This window comes from Capricornis sumatraensis, chromosome 11, assembly GCF_032405125.1.
Source record: "Capricornis sumatraensis isolate serow.1 chromosome 11, serow.2, whole genome shotgun sequence".
NCBI classification, from domain to species: Eukaryota; Metazoa; Chordata; class Mammalia; order Artiodactyla; family Bovidae; genus Capricornis; species Capricornis sumatraensis.
Genome location: NC_091079.1, coordinates 70606585 through 70627958, shown reverse-complemented (window position 1 = coordinate 70627958; position 21374 = coordinate 70606585). Strand labels below are relative to the sequence as shown.

The window sequence follows — 21374 nt, the reverse complement described above, 5'->3', positions numbered from 1 at the left end:
TGATTTATGTCAGAGAGTGATTTGCCTATATTTTCCTCTAGGAGTTTTATAGTTTCTGGTCTTACATTCAGATCTTTAATACATTTTGAGTTTATTTTTGTGTATGGTGTTATAAAGTGTTCTAGTTTCATTCTTTTACAAGTGGTTGACTGGTTTTCTGAGCACCACCTGTTAAAGAGATTGTCTTTTCTCCATTGTATATTCTTGCCTCCTTTGTCAAAGATAAGGTGGGCACACAGTCTTAATATTACTTGCATATAAATCCTTGTCTTGGGTCTGTACTTTGCAGAACAGACAGCTGCAGCCTTCAGGAAAGTGACACTTTCCATGCCTAGCTGAGGTCTCAGACCTGGCACTGAAGCTTGGCACAGGTCCGCAAACTACAACTATTTGGCACAAAGAACTAGTACTTGCAAGTGGGCAGGCTAAATGAAGTGGCAAAAGGCTAGCTGTCATGATGGAACAGTGACAATATAGAAAAACATTGTTATGGGTGGAAATCAAGGGTGTTTTCTGATGCCTGAAGAGTTCCTGGGAAAGAACACTGAGTGTGTGTTTTACAGATCTAAACAAAAATCATGGGCTTAAATGTTATAGTGAATATGTGAATGAAATATTTCATAATCTTAATTACTTTATCATATAATAAAATGATCCTTCAGTCCTTAATTGAAAAATAATGGAAAGATGGAATGATTTGCATGGAAAGGGATATCATCCCCTCCTAGAAAAAGTTGTCCTTTACCTGCATTTAAGTTTGGGACAGATGTCCAAGAAAAAGTAAGAGAAGAAACTCTCATCTGTGATGTCACTTAAACAAAAGTCTGTGTAAAGATAGTATGAAATTCAATAGTGAAAATTTATCAGAACTATATGAAAAATCATACCTTATAATAGCTATAGAAAAAATAATATACAGGAATAAATATTATTTAATATATTGCAAGTATGAATAGTATTGTGCTTCCCTGGTGGCTCAGATGGTGAAGAATCCACCTGCAATGCAGGAGACCAGGTTCTATCTCTGGTGAAGTAAATGGCTACCCATTCCAGTATTCGTGCCTGGAGAATTTCAAGAGAAACTTGGCAGGCTAAAAGTCCATGGGGGTCATAAAGAGTCAGACATGACTGAGCAACCAACACTTTCATAGCTAACATTTATTTATAAAGCAATATAAATATCAACAAAATATTTGCTTTCCATTGTATACTAATTTTAGACTATGCTGGATTGAAATGCCTAATAAATTTTCACATATTTTATATGCATTGTTACCCTAATTAGTGATTTTACTTACACAACAAATGTTAACAGGAACACACTATGAGCTCAGTACTTTTCTTATGTTTAAATATCCTTATGCTAATATATGACTTAAATTTACAAGATAATTCCCAACATACAAAGTGGTGGTTTGGCTTATTAATATTAACTTGTGAGAAGCTCCAACATTCCTTTGATATGGCACGGCAGGGAAGATTATTCCTGTTTTATGGATGAAGAAACTGAAGGTCACTTAGGTTGATTTCATATCTTGGTTTTCATAAATAATGCTATAATGAACAAAAGGGTGCACCTATGTTTTCAAATTAGTGTTTTGTGTTCTTTTGAAAAAATATCCAAAAGTGAAATATCTGGGTCATATGGTAGTTCTCTTTTTTTTCAGGAACCTCTATACTGTTTTCTATAGTACCTACATAATTTTACAGTCCTATCAATAGTGTATAGGGTTCCCTATATACTAATAGGGTTCCCTTGTTTCCACATTTTCTTCGACATTTATTATGCCTTGTCTTTTTGATAACAACCATTCTAACAAGTATGCAATAATACTAATATATCATTGTGCTTTTTTTACTTGCATTTCCCTAATAGTAATGTTAAATATCTTTTCATGTTCCTATTGACCATTTATATGTATCCTTTGGAAAAATACACATTCAGATCCTCTGTTCATTTTTCTAATGTTATCTTTTATTATTGAGTTGTATGAGTTCTTTGTATATTTTGGATATTAACTCCTCATTTGCAAATATCTTCTAACATTCAGCAAGTTGTCCTTTCATTCTGATAATGTTTTAATTCAGCTGTGTAGAAGCTGTTAGTTTTATGGTGTCACATTTTTTCATTTTTGCTTTTGTTTCTTTTGCATTATGTGGAAGACCTGGGTCTGATCCCTGGGTTGGGAGGATCTCTTGGAGAAGGGAACGGCTACCCACTTCACTATTCTTGCCTGGAGAATCCAAGGACAGAGGAGCCTGGCAGGCTACAGTCCACAGGGTCTCAAAGAGTCAGAAACAACTGAGTGACTTTCACAATACAAAAACATCATGAAGACCACCATCAATGAGATTACCGCATACATTTTATTCTAGGAATTTTAAGAGTTCAGGTTATACATTCAAGTCTTTAATCTATTTTGAGTTTGTGTATGTGTGTGTGTGTGTGTACACTGTGTAAGTTAGTGGTCTATTTTCACTCTCTGTATGTGTCTGTCCAAATTTCCTAACACTATTTATTGAAAGAACTGCCCTTTATCCTTTGATCCTTTGTCTAAGATTGAGTGTGTGTGTGAAGCCGCTCAGTCGTGTTCAACTCTTTGTGACCCCCATGGACTGTAGCCCACTAGGCTCTTCCATCCATGGAATTTTCCAGACAAGAATATGGAAGTAGGTTGCCATTTTCTTCTCCCATGTCCTAGATTAGCTGTCAGTATAAGTGTGATTTATTTCTGGGCTCTCAAATCCATTCCATTGACCTCTGTGTCTGTTTTTTGTTCCAGTGTCACACTGTTTTTATTATTATATATTTGCATTATAGTTTGAAATCAGGGAATTTGATACCTCCATAATTCTTTCTCAAGATTGTTTTGGTTATTTTGGGGTCTTCTGTGGGTCTATACAAAGTTTAGAATTAAAGCTGATCCTTCATGTGTTTGAACCGTATAGTTTCTTTTGTAAGTGGAGATTTTTTCAATAAATATGTACTATAGTACTACATTCTGTCTTCTCCCTGATGGATGAGGATAAGAGGTTTGTACAAGCTTCCTGATGGGAGGGACTATCTATGGATAAAACTGGGTCTTGCTCTAGTGGTAAGGCCATGCTCAGTAAATCTTTAATCCAATTTTCTGCTGATGAGTAGGGCTGTGCTCCCTCCCTGTAGTTTGGCCTGAGATGGCCCAGTCTTAGAGTCTGTAGTCTTGATGGTAGGCTATAGGCTCCATGGTAGGAATAATGGAAATGTTCTCCAAGAGGACTTATGCCAGCATGCTGTACCTTCCAGGACTGCTGCTGCCAGTGCCCCTGACCCACAGCAGGCCACATCTCCACCCAAGACTTTCAAACACTCACAGGCAAGTCTTGTTTAGTCTCTTTGGGGTCACTGTTTCTTTCTTCTGGGTCCTTGTGTGCACAAGGTTTCATTTATGCCCCCACCTCCCACCAACAGTCTCTCTTTCCCTAGACCTGTAGAAGTTCTGTAAATCAAATCATGCTGACCTTCAAACTCAGATTCCCAAGGGAATCCCTGTGCTTTTGCTGGATCCACAGGTTGGGAACTCCGCTGTGGGACCTAGAATTTTGCAACAGTGCGAGAACTTCTTTGAAATAGCTGTTCTCCAGTTTGTGGGTTGCTCACCTGGCCGCTCTATGGTGGGACTAATAGTGACTTCCTCCAAGAGTACTTATGCCAAAAAGTGTGGCATGTGGTCAGATATGCAGATGACACAACGCTTATAGCAGAAAATGAAGAGGAACCAAAGAGCCTCTTGATAAACTTGAAAGAACAGAGTGGAAAAGCTGCCTTAAAACTCAACATTAAAAAAACTAAGATCAAGGTACCTGGTCCCATTACTTCATGACAAACAGATACAGAAACAATAGAAACAGTGACAGCCTTTATTTTCTTGAACTCCAAAACAACTGTAGGCAGTGACTGCAGCCATGAAATTAAAAGATGCTTGCTCTTTGGAAGAAAAGCTATAGTAAACCTAGATAGTATATTAAAAAACAGAGATACCACTTTGCCAACAAAGGTCAATCTAGTCAAAGCTATGATTTTTCCAGTAGTCATGTATGGATGTGAGAGTTGGACCATAAAGAAGGCTGATAACTGAAGAACTGATGCTTTTGCAATGTGATGCTAGACAAGACTCTTGAGAGTCCCTTGGACACCAAAGAGATCAAGCCAGTCAATCCTAAAAGAAATCAACTCTGAATATTCACTGGAAGGACTGATGCTGAAGCTGAAGCTCCAATACTTTGGCCACCTGATATGAAGAGCCAACCCACTGGAAGACTCTGATGCTAGGAAAGACCAAAGGGCAGGAGGGGAAGGGGCTACACAGGATGAAATGGTTGGATAGCATCATCAACTCAACGGACATTAGTTTGAGCAAACACCAGAAGATAGTGAAAGACAGGGAAGCTGGCCATGCTGCAGTCCATGGGGTCGCAAAGAGTTGGACACTAACGGCCAACTGAACAACAACAACATAGTACTAGAGTTGATTCATCTGCAGATAAGAAACCATGGTACAGAAAAGTCTGACTGTAAAGTTATATGTACATTTTCAATTGTGCAGCAGTCAGCACCCCTAGTCCCCATAATGCTCATGGGTAAATACGTGTGTTATAGCTCTGTGAAATATGTCATTGATATTTATAAGCACTGCATTGAATCAGTAGATTTATTTGGGTAGTATGGACATTTTAACAATATTAATTCTTTCAATCCATGGGCATGAAATATTTTTCCACTCTATCTTTTTCAATTTATTTCATCACTGTCTTATAATTTTCAGTAGGTAAGTCTTTCTGGACTTCCCAGGTGGCTCAGTGGTAAAGAATATACCTGTCTATGCAAGAGATGCAGGGGACACAGGTTTGATCCCTGAATTGAAAAGATCTCCTGGAGAAGGAAATGGGAACCCACTACAGTATTCTTGCTTAGAAAATCTCATAAATAGATGAACTTGGTGGGCTACAGTTCATGGGGTCACAAGGAGTTGGACATGACTTAACAACTGAGCATCCCTCTTGCCCCCCATAAATGTTTTTTACCTCTTTGGTTAAATTTACATGTTTGTATTTTATTTGATGTCATTATAAATGCAATTATTTTCTTAATTTCTCCACAGCATACTTTTATTGATTGATTTTTGTATCCTTTGATTTGCCAATTATTAGTTCCTTTTTTTTTTTTTAGTGGAGTCTTTAGAGTTTTCTATTTGCAACATTAAGTCATCTGCAAATAGTGACAGTTTTACTTCTTCCTTTCCAATTAGATGACTTTTATTATTCTTTTACTCTTTCCTAGTTGCTGTGGCTAGGATTTACAGTACTGTGTTGAATAAAAATGGTAAGGTTGGGCATCTTTGCCTTTTCCTGATTTATAGGAAAAGCTTTCAGTCTTTCACTGTTGAATGTGATTAGCTTTGGATTTTTCATATAAGCCTAAATTATGTTGAGGTTAAGTTCCCTCTATATTCACTTTGTTGAGAGTTTCTATAATAAGTGGATGTCAAGTTGTCTAGAGTTTCTTCTGCATCTATTGAGATAATCATATGATTTTAATCCTCCAATCTGTTAATGTGCTACATCATCTTAAATGACTCAAAGATGTTGAAACATCCTCACATCTTTTGAAAAACAAAACTTGATTGTAGTGAATGATCCATTCAAAGTATTGTTGATTTGGTTTGCTAATATTTTGCTGAGGATTTTTGAATCTATGTTTATCAGTGATATGGGCCCATAATTTGTGTGTGTCTATGTGTGTGGTGGGGTGGTCCTTGCCCTGGTTTTCATATCAGGGTAATGCTAGATTTGTTAAATGCATTTAGATATGTTTGCAAGGCTTCCTTCCTCTTAATTTATTTGTGTGTGTGTGTGAAAGTTTAACAAAACTTGATTATTAAATCATTTTTTAAAGTTTTGTATTGGTAGAATTCTGTAAAGAAGCCACCTGGTCCTGGGCTTTTGTTTTCTGGGAGATTTCACAGTACTATTTCAATCTCCTTATTAGTAGTTGGTCTATTCATATTTTTATTTTCTTCATGATTCATTCATAGAAGAATATGTGTTTCTATGAATTTACCTATTTCTTTAGATTGTTGTGTCTGTTGATGCATAGGTTTGTTTGTGTAGGTTCTTTCTCAGAACCACTTTGCTATATTCTATAGATTTTTCTTATGCTGTATTTATGTTCTGATTCATCTCTAGTTTGTTTTTTTTTTTATTACCCATTGGTTATTTGGTAGTATATTGCTTAATCTTCATATTTTTGTCCTCTTTTTCACCATTTTTTTTCTCGTGATTGATTTATATGTTCTTACCATTGAGACCAGGTATGATTGCAATCTTCTTAAATGTCCTGAGATTTGTTTTGTGACCTAACATGTGAACTATCTTGGAGAATGTTCCATGTGTGTCTTGTTCCATAGACAAGAATTTCTATTTTGCTGATTTTGGATAGGGTGTTTAATATATCTATCAAATTCATTTGATGTAGGGTATTGTTTAGGTCGAGGCCCAAGTTCAATCCCTTGGTTGGGAAGATCCCTTGGAGAAGGGAATGGCAGCCCACTCCAGTATTCTTGCCTGGGGAACTCCATGGACAGAGCAGCCTGGTAGGCTAGAGTCCACAGGGTCACAACGAGTTAGACACAACTGAACAACTAAGACACACACACAGTTTCTTTATTGATTGTCTGCCAGGATGACCTGCATAGTGATGTAACTGAGTTATTAAAACTCCCTTATTATTATGGTATTGCTTTCAATTTCCCTTTGTAAGTATGCTGGTATTTGCTTTATACATTTCAGTGTTATGTTAGGTACATATACATTTATAAATGCTATATCTTATTGGTAAAATGACTCCATTATCTTTTATTATAGTCTTTGTTTTAAAATCTATTTTTTTTTCTGAAATAAGTATCATATCAGTTTCTTGCCCTCTGAAATTCCATTTCTTTATGAAATGTGGATAAAAGAGCATATACTTCAGTGCTGTGGGAAGTAACTGAGGTAAATGCATATAGAGTACTTAGTAGAGTTAATAAGTACTTAAAAATGTTAACCCATTATTATTAGATACAGAATATACTATTTTCCAGAAAGCTGTCTCCTATGTAGACTGCATGCACAATCCTGCTGCAGAGGGGCTGCAGCTGCTCCCGAAGTGTGCTTGTGGGCAAAGCTGGCCTCTAATGGCTGAAGGCCCTGGTCAAAATAGCTGCTGGACACTGATGGACAGAATCACATTCCAGATGGTTTTGTGATGTTTTGGGGACTTATCTTTCTTATGAAGGATCTTAGGGTTGGGGTGCATGAGGTGAAGTTGAAATCTCTTGCTTCTCAGGGTAACTATCCATACCTTGTGCCTACAAGACTGTGAACTGCTATGGCTAGGATATGCTATGTTGCTTCGCCTTTTTTTTTTTTTTTTTTTCCCTTGGTATGGTCCACTGCTGAACTCAGTGCCCCTGACTTTTGCCTATGCCAGAGAATCCTGGATACACAGGGAAGTCTAGGTCAGTTTCTTGGTTCATGGGACCTTATGAAAGAGGTCACACTATCTTCATTACCTCCACCATAGTTTGCTCTCAGGTAAGACAGCAGGGAGGGAACACAGCCCCTCCCATCAACACAAAATTAGATCAAAGATTTACTGAGAATGAAGTGAAGTGAAGTCGCTCAGTGGTGTCCCACTCTTTGCGACCCCATGGACTGTAGCCTATTAGGCTTCACAGACCATGGGATTTTCCAGGCAAGAGTACTGGAGTGGGTTGCCATTTCCTTCTCCAGAGGATCTTCCCAACCCAGGGATTGAACCCAGGTCTCCCGCATTGTAGGCAGATGCTTTACCCTCTGAGCCACCAGGGAAGCCCAACTTCTGAGAATTGCCCTGCCCAACAGAACAAGCCTGGCCCTTCAGAAATGGTGTGGACCTAACAGAAGCAGAAGATGTTAAGAAGAGGTGGCAAGAACACATAGAAGAACTATACAAAGAAGATCTTCACGACCCAGATAATCACGATGGTGTGATCACTCACCTAGAGCCAGACAACCTGAAATGAGAAGTCAAAAGGACCTTAGGAAGCATCACTATAAACAAAGCTAGTGGAGGTGATGGAATTCTAGCTGAGCTAGTTCAAATCCTAAAATATGATGCTGTAAAAGTGTTGCAGTCAATAGTCCAGCCAATTTGGAAAACTCAGCAGTGGCCACAGGACTGGAAAAGGTCAGTTTTCATTCCAGTCCCAAAGAAAGGCAATGCCAAAGAATGCTCACAATACCACACAACTGCACTCATCTCATGTGCTAGTACAGTAATGCTCAAAATTCTCCAACTCAGGCTTCAACAATATGTGAACTGTGAACTTCCAGATGTTCAAACTGGTTTTAGAAAAGGCAGAGGAACCAGAGATCAAATTGCCAATGTTCACTGGATCATCAAAAAAGCCAAAAAAAATCCAGAAAAACTCTATTTCTTCTTTTCTGACTATGCCAAAGCCTTTGACTGTGTGGATCAAAATAAACTGCAGAAAATTCTGAAAAAGATGGGAATACCAGGGCACCTGATATCCCTCTTGAGAAATGTGTATGCAGGTCAGGAAGCAACAGTCAGAACTGGACATGGAACAAGAGACTGGTTCCAAATAGGAAAAGGAGTACCGCAAGGCTGTACATTGCCACTCTGCTCATTTAACTTATATGCAGAGAACATCATGAGAAACGCTGGGCTGGAGGAACCACATGCAGTAATCAAGACTGCCGGGAGAAATATCAATAACCTCAGATATGCAGATGACACCACCCTATGGCAGAAAGTGAAGAAGAACAAAAGAGCCTCTTGATGAAAGTGAAAGAGAAGAGTGAAAAAGTTGGCTTAAAACTCAACATTCAGAACACTAAGATCATGGCATCTGGTCCAATCAATTCATGGCAAATAGATTGAGGAAGAGTGGAAACAGTGGCAGACTTTATTTTGGGGGCTCCAAAATCACTGTAGATGGTGACTGCAGCCATGACATTAAAAGACGCTTACTCCTTGGAAGGAAAGTTATGCCAACCTAGACAGCATATTAAAAAGCAGAGACATTACTTTATCAACAAAAGTCAATCTAGTCAAAGCTATGTTTTTTTCCAGTAGTCATGTATGGATGTGAGAGTTGGACTATAAAGAAAGCTGAGTGCCAAAGAATTGATGCTTTTGAACTGTGGTGTTGGAGAAGACTCTTGAGAGTCCCTTGGACTACAAGGAGATCCAACCAGTTGATCCTACAGGAAATCAGTCCTGAATATTAATTGGAAGGACTGATGCAGAAGCTGAAGCTTCAATATTTTGGCCACCTGATGCAAAGCACTGATTCATTGGAAAAACCCTGATGCTGGGAATGATTGAAGGCAGGAAAAGAAGGGGATGACAGAGGATGAGCTGATTGGATGGCATCACTGACTCAATGGAAATGAGTCTGAGCAAGCTCCAGGTGTTGGTGATGGACAGGGAAGCCTGGCATGCTGCAGTCCATGATACACAAAGAGTCAGACACGACTGAATAAATGAACTGGACTGTACTTAGTATGACTGCATCTCTATTTCTCCTACCTGCCCTTTGTTGTTATCCTTTCACCCTTTGTTGTGGAGATTGTTTTCATCCTGTTTTCAGGCTCTCTTCAGAGGAAATTATCCCATATTTAGCTATCTGAGGGAAAATGTGCTTTCCACCATCTTGAATCTTCCCCAATGGTTGCTTTTAAATTATCAAATATAAAGAAAAATATGAGCAATTATTTTTGAATAAAATCATAGATATTGAGGCATTAATATGTTGGTTAATTTGGGTTTAAACCAATGAAGAGAGATCTGTGCTTGTGCTTTATGCCAGTAATTGTCTTACCAAGAGTTCAGACATGGCAATCTATGGAAGAAAACCTTCCAATTCTATTTGTCAAAATACACAGTTATGACCTGTTAGTGCATCATAAAATTAACTTAGTGAGATGTGAACAATATTTAAAAATAGATTACAACATGTTAAAAAATAGAGAAGTGCTTTCATATAGTTAGGGGAAATTATTTTTTCACACTGTGTATGTGTGTGTAAGTGAGTGAGTAAACTGTTAAATATTAATTGTGGGTTATGCTTGAAAATGCTTGAATTTTCATAGGATACCTTACAATGAATGTAAACTAATAGATCCAAAATGAATATATTCAATCAGCTTTCAATAAAAAGAGTAAATAATCATTAATATATCTTCCTTAGAAAATAGATATTTTAAGTGAGAAAAGAATAGATAAAAGTTTCGTAGATAGTTAAGAAAAACAAGGAGAACTGTCATGACCTCTGTGAAAATTCAAGTAAGTCAATAATGAAAACTAATTAAACTTAGCAAATTAGACATCTTATTGAACAGGAGATAATCACCACTTTGTTCTGTAAATTATAGGTAATTACTATCACACAAAAAAAGTTCTATCTCAATACAAGATTAATACAGAACATTTGTTCCATACTTTATAATGAATTTGATTCATATTATCTTAGTATAAGATACTTATATCTTAGGGTGAGATATGTCATAGTAAGTAACCCACATGTTATATGATACATAACATTGAATTTTGCTGTCTACATGATCTTAGACAAATTATTTAGCCTCTTTATTAAATGCAGACATGAAAGTATATTTTCCATAAGTCATTAAAAGTACTGTGAATGACACCTGGCATGTTGCTAAATGTTCAGTAAATGTGATTTTATTTTTCAAGTAGTTCTTGATTTTTTTTTCCCTCAGAAACCCATAATTTTCTCAGAGAAGGTATTCAATAAATAAAATTTATTGATTTGAACTGAATTGATGACATGGGTTGGATAAGTAAAATGACTTCCTTTGTGCATATGAAGGATTAGATTTAGTGATATTTTTTCCAGGTTTATACACATAGTTTAGGGAAGGCTAGGCTTCTGACCTAGTTCTTATGACTCATAAATCAGGGCTCTTCCATGAGGCAAGTCTAATTTACCACTGAGTTAATTTTTAAAACAACTTTGCTACTCTTGTGATTATATTTTATGAACATAAAACCCAAAACTTTCTGGAAAATAGCATATTCTGTATCTAACAACTAGTTAACATTTTTTAAGTACCTATGAACTCTACTGAGTACCCTGTATGCATTATCTCATTTACTTCTCATAACACTGAAAAATATGTTCTTATTATCCACATTTCAGAGAAAGAAACTGAATTTCAGAGAAGTTAAATAGCTTGATCAGAGTTGTTATTTGGCAAGTTCTAAATCAATATTTGAACCACAAATTTGACCCAGTTTTATGGGTTCTATCACCAACCTTTTCTTAATCTAACCCAGAAAAGATATTACAAAATCTGAGACAAATTTTGATTCTTCCTTTGTAGGTCCTTGCTACATACCCTTAGGAGGAGAAGCAGGATGGAGAGAAAAGGAACAGAAACCTTGCTAACCGTTCCCTGCTTTTTTGTTCATTCAGCATTATAATTTTGTTTGAGTTCTGTGGTATATATTTATTTAGATAGATTACTAATTTTAGTCAAATAGACTATACAACCTTTAGAAATCCCCAAATAATGAATCTTCTATTAGTATAGAGCACATTAATAAATTTTATAATAAAGAATAGCTGAGTGATCTGTGGCAATAGAGAAACATTGAAAGGAAAATCAGCTATGTATAAAAACAGGATATACCGAATGATAAGACGAGTAGAAAAATATGAAGTGATAAGTCATTATTTATGGTATCTTTGAAAAATGAATATATTTACAAACTGCAAAAGCATATTTCAGAAAACATTTGTTTATAATTCTAATGTGTTCTTATTTATATGTTAGTTGAGATAGAATTACAGTATTTAATTGTTTTTCTTATTTCTCATATAAGTGTAGGTTTTATATAATGTATAGGTAGGAAATATTTCAGAAATCATACTTCAGCTATGAATTTTCTTTATTGCCCTTTCCCTCATGATTTCCTTGCTTTTATCTTTATGATTATGCTTTTGCACCAGAGATGGTTTTCACTTACCTTATTTGTATTCACTGCTGTGATGACCCAGACACATTGTGCATTGCTGTCATATTGGAATGGAAAGTTGGGAGACGTAAATGTTCCACTTGGTCCTTGAAGATTAGAGCCACATGTCTTCACTAAAAGAGAAATCACATTTTAAAAGGTGAGCATGTGCCACATGCAAAATCACAGCATTAAAATATCTTGCAAATAGACTTTAAATTCAAAATTGCACAATAATAACCACACTCAGTTCAGTTCAGTCGCTCAGTTGTGTCCGACTCTTTGCGACCGCATGAATCACAGCACGCTAGGCTTCCCTGTCCATCACCATCTATCAGAGTTCACTCAGACTCACGTCCATCGAGTCCGTGATGTCATCCAGCCATCTCATCCTGGGTCGTCCCCTTCTCCTGCCCCCAATCTCTCCCAGCATCAGAGTCTTTTCCAACCACATTGAAATATGTATAACGACATTCTAATGTGACTTATCAAAATGAGAGTGGTTTTTACATCCTGAAGTTCACAAGTCATATTTTAAACATTAATTGAAAAATAGTTATGAATAAAAGTGTGAGGCATGATAAATTATTCTATGACTGTAAATAGGTTAGTTTAAATATTTATTCAGTATTGTGTTAAGAAAATTCTATAAAGAGGAAGAAATAAAGCTTTGGATTGATTAAGCAATCTAAATAGTGTTTTCCTTTCTATTTATTAAGTACACTAGGACTCATAATAGCATAATACCATAAAACTTGTAATTGAGCCATCAATATTAAAACTACTTTTTCTGTTCTTAGGACTGTGAACTAGGCCATTCAGACTGCAAAAAAAGCTACACTAAAGCAATTTTAATAAATACCTACAAAATCTGTGTTATAATAGTTCTTCAGTTTCTAACTAATCTCTCTTCTAGTTAACCAAAGAGTTACTGACCACACTGTATCTGAGGCTTGACTTCCTTCTTGAGTGCCACAAAAGCTTCTAGGTGGTATTACTTTTGATATGCAATTTTTGCCTCATTCCATTAAAATACTGCCTAAGTCATCTTTCCCCCCCCCAATACATCAAATGTAATTCACTGTATTTTTAAATCATGCACAGTTTAACTTAGATTTTTCATATGCACATACGACTTTACATATAATCATTTTAAAGTTCATTAATGGAGGTCCCCAAAGTTATTTTGACGTGTCCAAGATCTTCAACTAGTAACTAGTATAGTTAAGATTTGAGCTCAGGTCTTCCCACTCCAAGTCTTATCTTTTTATCATGAAATGTGTGTCTTCCTAGTATGTTAAAAATGTAATTTTTTGCTAGTTCCTTCCCCCCCCCTTTAGCTCATATTTTGTATAAATCTATTTTTGACAACTTTCTGGTGATTCTATGATTATTTTTAATCTTCTCTTGTTTGTGTATGATTTCTAAATTTTAAACAATACAAATACTATTTTATAAAAAATAATTAATTATATTTTTCCCTCAACATCAATTACCAATCTTTGCTTTTTTCATTTGCTACCTCCCTCCTTGTAAGTCTACCATGCTCACTACTCCATTTTCTTCTCTCCTGTTCAATTTTCAATTTCCAATTTCTGCATTATTAATACTTTGGCTGATTTTAGGCTACCAAAGTTCTATCAAGGCCTTACAAAATTTCTGATGCCTCACAAAATTTTTCCTAGATTTATTGAGACATATTGATATATAACATTAAGTTTAAGGTGAACAACATGAAGACTGAATTAACATTTCCATTACCTAACATAATCAGCGTTTGTATGTGTGTGTGAATGTTTAGTGAGAATGTTTAAGATCTATTCTCTTAGTAACTTTTGAGCATGTGATACAGCATCAGTAACTACAAATCACCGTACTGTATATTATACTTTCAGAAGTTATTCATCTGATCAACTGGAAGTTTTCTCCCTTTAACCTAGCACCTCAAGACTCACTTTTAAGAACTGCTATTCTACCATCGGACAATTGCATTCATTTCCCATGCTAGTAGGTAATGGCTAAAATCTTGCATGCTAGGCTTCAGCATTAGACCAACCAAGAACTTCCAGATGTCCAAGGTGGGTTTAGAAAATGAAGAGGAACCAGATATCAAATTGCCAACATTTGCTGGATCACAGAAAAAGCAAGAGAATTCCAGAAATATATCTACTTCTGTTTCATTGACTATGCCTTTGACTATGTGGGTCATAACAAACTGTGGAAAGCTCTTAGGAGATGGTGAGGGACGGGAGGCCTGGCATGCTGCATTCCACAGGGTTACAAAGAGTCAGACCTGACTGGGCAACTGAACAACAACAATAATCTACTCTCTGGTTCTGTGAGTTTGTCATTTTTAGATTCCACATTGACAGCATTATACTGCAACTTCTTTAAGTCTTCCATATTCACTAGTCTATGTTTTCCTTCACATTCCCCCCGCCCTTTTTTTTTTTTAACTTTATTGGAGCATAGTTACTTTACAATGTTGTGTTAGCATCTGCTATACAGCAGAGTGAATCAGTTGTATGTATATATATACCCCCTCTTTTTAGACTTCCTTCCCGTTTAGGTCACCAAAGATCATCGAGTAGAGTTCCCTGTGCTATACAACAGGGTCTCATTAGTTATCTATTTTATACATAGTAGTGTGCAAATGTCAATCCCAATCTCCCAATTCAAATCTCATACCCAATTCATACCAATTCATAACCCTCTTTGGTTAAAACAAAATATGGATGCTCACAATCTATGGCAGCACTCAACATTATCTCAGAAGTTCTAGGTAATGCAATAGAGTTGGAAAAATTTTGGAAAGCACTACAAAATTCAAAAAAACAAAAAGTATCATTTTTTAACTAAATGTGCTATTTGCCTACTTAAGCTCAAGAAAGTTAATAATGTATCTACAATTTGTACTACTTTATATTTTAGTCACATAAGCTTCCTTTGAAGAAGAAATGCATGTGAAAATATAAAGTTCTCTTTTATAACTGTAAGAGTTGGCAATTCAAATTGAAAGATCAAATTCACACAAGCAACAAAGTGAACATGTAATTTTTAAAAACATTTGGCAAGAAAGGTAAAAGTCTTCCATAAAAAGAAGCATAAAATATTTCAGAAGGAAATGAAATAAAATCTGTATAAGTACCAAGACAGGTTGTGTTCTATGTAAGAACCCATATAACTGGAAAGGAAGGTTGCATTCTGCATGGAAAGGCTTTTTTTCACAAAAATGTTAACATCCTGATTTTAGGGATTTAAAATGAATTGATACAAATTATGTAATTTTCATATATTCTATGTATCTATGATTATCTTAATTCAGTGTTTTTGACAATTATTTTACAATATTCTATATGTTTTATTCATATGTCACCTATGTTTTTAAAAAGGTAGAGAATAATGGTTAATTTATCATTTTCCAGTTTTGTTTTGGAAGTGAAATGAGTTTATATATATGGAAACATTGTGAGCTATGTAATTATCTGTAAAGAGGATAATGCTGTTTCAAGAAAATGATATAAGTATAGTAGGAGAAACCAAAAAAAAAAAAAATCAACCCTAGCTTCTCTATCAATATACTGTAGTCTTATTCTTCCCTCAGGTCAAGCACATACTGTTAACTATGCTCGGAAGAACATCTACGAAAAAGGTTAAATACAATGAAATATGATTTGGTTCAACTGTAACCTTCAGGCATTTAAATTTGTGCTAGATATAATGTTTCAACTACTTGAGCAAGACAAGCAAAAGTTTTATTTTCTGGTTGAGTAAGAAACATTCAATTCACAGGTTAAATATTATTTTTGCATGCAATATACCAACTGGGTCCTGTCTATAGTTGTCTCTGAGTCTACTGAACCCTGAAGTATCTCTTTTAGTCTCTCTTCCAGAATCTTATTTTTTTTTTGTAATATTGAGGGACTTTGTTGATCTTGTTCCAACATATTCACAGGATTTGAACATTTTATAAAGCTCCTTCCACTCACTTACTTGCAATTCCTACAACACACTGAGGATATCTGCACTTAAAGACCTTAGTACTTGTTGTATTTCTCACTTTATATAGGTTTCTCCTCAAAGAGTTCTTAATAGTCTGTTCTATCTGAATAATCTATCTAAACTTTGATTTTTAACCTTCATATACAATTGTATACATAGATATCCGTATTTATGAAAAGTATATACATATACAAACACGTATAGACACACACATATATACAATTGCTTACTGTCTCTTTTCATTATTAGAATGTTTACTTCATGAGAGCAAGGACTCGTTTTACTCACCATGGTGTCTCCAGTGCCTAGAACAGCATGTGGCACATAGTAGATATTCATTAAATATAGGAATGAATGAATGAATGAACCCATGACGAAAATAATGAGAGTAACAACAAAGATTAGATTTTGTTTCTGACTGGTATCTCTCCACTACTCCCCAACCCATCTGGCTTTTGGATATAGTGGCAATTTAAGCTACCACCCTTTTGTAGATATTCTCTTGCACAAATGTTTCACTAACAGCTCTGTGAACAAGTAAGTTCTACTGTCTCCTGCTCTGGGCTTCCCTGGTAGTTCAGATGACAAAGAATCCACCTGCAATGCAGGAGGCCTGGGCTCAATTCCTGGGTTGGAAAGATCCCCTGGAGGAGGGCATGGCAACCCATTCCAGTATTCCTGCCTGGAGAATCTCCATGGACAGAAAAGCCTGGCAGGCTACAGTCCATGGGATCACAAAGAGTTGGACACAACTGAGCATAGTCTCCTGCTCTAAAGCTGTCCCTTGGGTATGTTGGAAGACTTCTAGCAAGTAGTAATTCTTTGTTATGAGGGGTATGATATGAGGGGTATGATGTGTCTTTAACAGAATCATTAGGATGAAGTCCAAGTAGCTTTGTAGTCTGTGTACCTCCACTATCCCTGCCTCTTCTACCTCCTTTGTGTTCACACTTGAGCAAATCCAAACCATCTGAATCCCATTATTTCACCTGTAAACTTAGACAGTTAAACTATATCACCCACACCCTCTGACAGGCATACAGTGACTTTACAATTATATTATGCATTTATCTCTGTGCTCTTAATGGCTTCTCCAAATAGGGGCAAAGAGGTTAGTAGAGCTTGGAAGTTATGTTGTTGTCCAATCTCAGTGATATAGCCTTATTGTTATTAAAATGGTTTGATGGCATATAAAACACGGAAATTTGTGTTTTTTAATATAAATTTTTTTTTTTAATTGGAGGTTAATTACTTTACACTATTTTATTGGTTTTCCCATATATCAACATGAATCCACCACAGGTATACACATGTTCCCCAAAACTCAATGTGAATTCAGGTGTATTTGTAATATTTCTCTTTTATTTCACCTGTAGGTTAATATTGTGATCTTACCCTAGCAGAAGCATTTCCATTTATATCTTTGAATATCTACAGTGATCTCTTTGCTCATTATCCAGGGATGTGGACACACAGTGTTAGATTATTTCTGAGAATAATCTGACATCGGCCATGAAATAAACTATATTTTTTTTATGCTACACAAGAGGTGGTAGACAAAGCAGGTGATATTAATTTTAACTTTGTAGAGTTTCTATCACTTCTAGAAATTCTAACTTGTAATTTGGAAAACTGGATGTTTTAATAAGGTATGATGATGAACACATATAAACAATGAATAAGCACGAACAGCCCAAACTTTGTGAGTTTCATCAAGTCAGAACAGCTTAGACTATGTGAGATGTACCAACAAAAAACTTACTTTTCTTAGGGTTTCTGATGGGGCCCTGTGAGGTATGATGATAAATATTGCTAGGAAAAAACCTAAAATGACGAAAACTGAATGTGTGTGGTATTTAATGAAGAACAACTTCTAGTATTCATTGAGAACTGAACATGGAGTGACATGGGGTTACTTCCCCACATGAAAGGGAACACTCCCTGATCTCACAGAGGTAAACTACAGTAAGTATTACTCATAATTTCCTTCTAATCTGTCTCAAGGAGATCCAACCAGTCCACTCTAAAGGAGATCAGTCCTGGGTGTTCTTTGGAAGGACTGATGCTAAAGCTGGAACTCCAATACTTTGGCCACCTCATGCAAAGAGTTGACTCATTGGAAAAGATCCTGATGCTGGGAGGGATTGGGGACAGGAGGAGAAGGGGATGACAGAGGATGAGATGGCTGGATGGCATCACCGACTTGATGGACATGAGTTTGAGTAAACTCAGGGAGTTGGTGATAGACAGGGAGGCCTGGCGTGCTGCAATTCATGGGGTTGCAAAGAGTTGGACACGACTGAGTGACTGAACTGAATTGAACTGAATCTGTCTTTGCCCAAACACCACCAGTGGTAACTGAACTCTCTTTTTACTATCTGTGCTTTGCAACAAAGTTGATAGCTTCTGTTTTTATCATGAGATTAATTAAAGCATAATGTAGGGCTTTTATTATACTGATTTGAATTATTTTCTTTCCAAAAAAAACTATCTCCTGGGACTGAGTAAGAACCAGGAGAGGAAAAAGAAAGTGGGGATAGTACCTCACTGAATAATAATTTTATAAATGTAAATTTCTTTTGGATTTCATGGTAGGGAAGTAAGCAAATGATATGTTATAAACAAGAAGTATTTGATCTTGGGTGCTTGAAAAAATCAGACTTATTATAGTTTTAGAAATTTTAGTAAGAATCTAGCAGTTAAACCTTTTTATGTCCATGATATAAACTGATATTTAGCTTATATTGTAAGCTGATAGCAACTGATACAATATAAAATAACACAATATATGGCAATAAATGATAACACAATATATAATGCAATATATTAATGTCACAATGCAAATTAATATTTTTATTATTTACTAATCAAACACATTCCAGATATAAAAACACATATGATTGAACAGTTGAGAACTTTTGTCCAGAGAATGTAATCATTAAGCTGTTCACTGAAAATAAAAAAGAACTTTCAAATTTAGTGGATTTTTTTAGATGCTATATTTTTAACTAATTTGTGAAAGCTGAATGCTGTATGCTAATTATTCTGAAAATTCATGTATTCCAAAAACATTAAGTGAGTGGATATTCTGCTTGATACAGTGCCAGAGACTGAAAGTGGCAAGATAAAAAAGAGAGTCAAGGTCTCTGCCCTCATAGAGTTTATAGTCTAGAAGAGACGAGAAATACCAAACTAGGAGATAACACTGGATTTACAAGATACTACAGGGAGGCCTGCAATGCTGTGATTCATGGAGTCGCAAAGAGTTGGATACGACTGAGCAGCTGAACTGAACTGAACTGATGGGGATAATAGACCAGGAAAGGTTACTGAAGTAGATAACAGATCAGGAAAGATTACTAGGAAGTAAAATAGAAAAATAATTGTTTTACTTCTATGTTTTGTGCCCCTTCCTATCTAGTAATTTGGCATTTTTTTCTCCAGTGGCTTTTATAGAAACCTATAAAAAGCAAACATAAGAAAATTGACGGTGAACTTGTATATAACAAGGTACTTGTTTCGATGTAACACTTTTTGAGACATTATCTCTTAAAATTAATATGTGATCATTACTATTAGAGATAGTTGAATGGAAATGCTTCAGGGATAATCTAAGGAAAAAACAATCAACCCATGTTGGCAGATATATATGTTTTAAATATAAAACAACCTACTGATAAAATTGCCAACATCCACTGAATCATTGAAAAAGCAAGAAATTCCACAAAAACATCTATTTCTGCTTTATTGACTATGCCAAAGCCTTTGACTGTGTGGATCACAATAAACTGTGGAAAATTCTTCAAGAGATGGGAATACCAGACCACCTAACCTGCCTCTTGAGAAACCTGTATGCAGGTCAGGAAGCAACAGTTAGAACTGGAGATGGAACAACAGACTGGTTCCAAATAGGAAAAGAAGTACCTCAACGCTGTATATTGTCACCCTGCTTATTTAACTTATATGCAGAGTACATCATGAGAAACACTGGGCTGGATGAATCACAAGCTGGAATCAAGATTGCCAGGAGAAATATCAATAACCTCAGATATGTATATGACACTACCTTAATGGCAGAAAGTGAAGAACTAAAGAGCCTCTTGAAGAAAGTGAAAGAGGAGAGTGAAAAGTTGGCTTAAATCTCAACATTCAGAAAACGAAGATCAAGGCATCTGGTCCCATCATTTCCTGGCAAATAGATGGGAGAACTGTGGAAAGTGTCAGACTTTATTTTTCTGGGCTCCAAAATCACTGCAGATGGTGACTGTGGCCGTGAAATTAAAAGACGCTTACTCCTTAGACTCTGATGCTGGGAAGGGTTGGGGGCAGGAGGAGAAGGGGACGACAGAGGATGAGCTGGCTGGATGGCATCACTGACTCGATGGACGTGAGTCTGAGTGAACTCCGGGAGTTGGCAATGGACAGGGAGGCCTGGCGTGCTGCGATTCATGGGGTCGCAAAGAGTCGGACATGACTGAGCGACTGAACTGAACTGACTGACTCCTTAGAAGGAAAGTTATGAACAACCTAGACAGCATATTAAAAAGCAGAGACATTACTTTGTCAACAAAGGTCCGTCTAGTCAAGGCTATGGTTTTTCCAGTGGTCATGTATGGATGTGAGAGTTGACTATAAAGAAAGCTGAGCACAGAATTGATCCTTTTGAACTGTGGTATTGGAGAAGACTCTTGAGAGTCCCTTGGACTGCAAGGAGATCCAACCAGTCTATCCTAAAAGAGATCAGTCCTGTGTGTTCATTGGAAGTACTGACGTTGAAGCTGAAACTCCAGTACTTTGGCCAACTGATGCGAAGAGCTGACTCATTGGGAAAGATCCTGATACTGGATAAGGATAAGATCCTGATCCTGATAGAGGATAAGATGGTTGGATGGCATCACCTACTCAATGTACATGGGTTGGGGTGCACTCCTGGAGTTGGTGATGGACAGGGAGGCCTGGCATGCTGTGGTTTGTCAGGTCGCAAATAGACACAACTGAGTGACTGAACTAAACTGAACTGATAAAAAATGACTTTGAGAAAAATCAAATGGGTCAAGAAACTTAGAAATTTAAGTTGGAAGTTATAGGAAGTACAAAAGATATATGAGTTCAAACAGAAAATAAATACTTTGAAAGGTATGAAAAATATTTTATAAATTAAAAATTAAAATGGAGGACTTTGTAAACTAGCAAATAAAATGCTCTGAAAAAGAAAAAAAATTGAAGAATTATTTCTTAACTGAGATCAGAAAAGATTTGCTATAAAAAATGAATAAAGCTTGGTAGAAATTTATTATCAAAGTTG

General features: G+C 36.2%; 1 protein-coding gene across 3 annotated transcripts in view; it reads right to left on the bottom strand.

The window, feature by feature from the left end:
• Positions 1 to 21374, bottom strand: part of CSMD3 (CUB and Sushi multiple domains 3) — a 1381373-nt gene that overhangs the window by 660215 nt on the left and 699784 nt on the right. For all 3 annotated transcript variants that reach the window (XM_068983804.1, XM_068983805.1, XM_068983806.1), the window contains one exon: positions 12080 to 12201. In XM_068983804.1, the coding sequence (XP_068839905.1) occupies positions 12080 to 12201 (122 nt within the window). The remainder of the gene's footprint in view (positions 1 to 12079; positions 12202 to 21374) is intronic.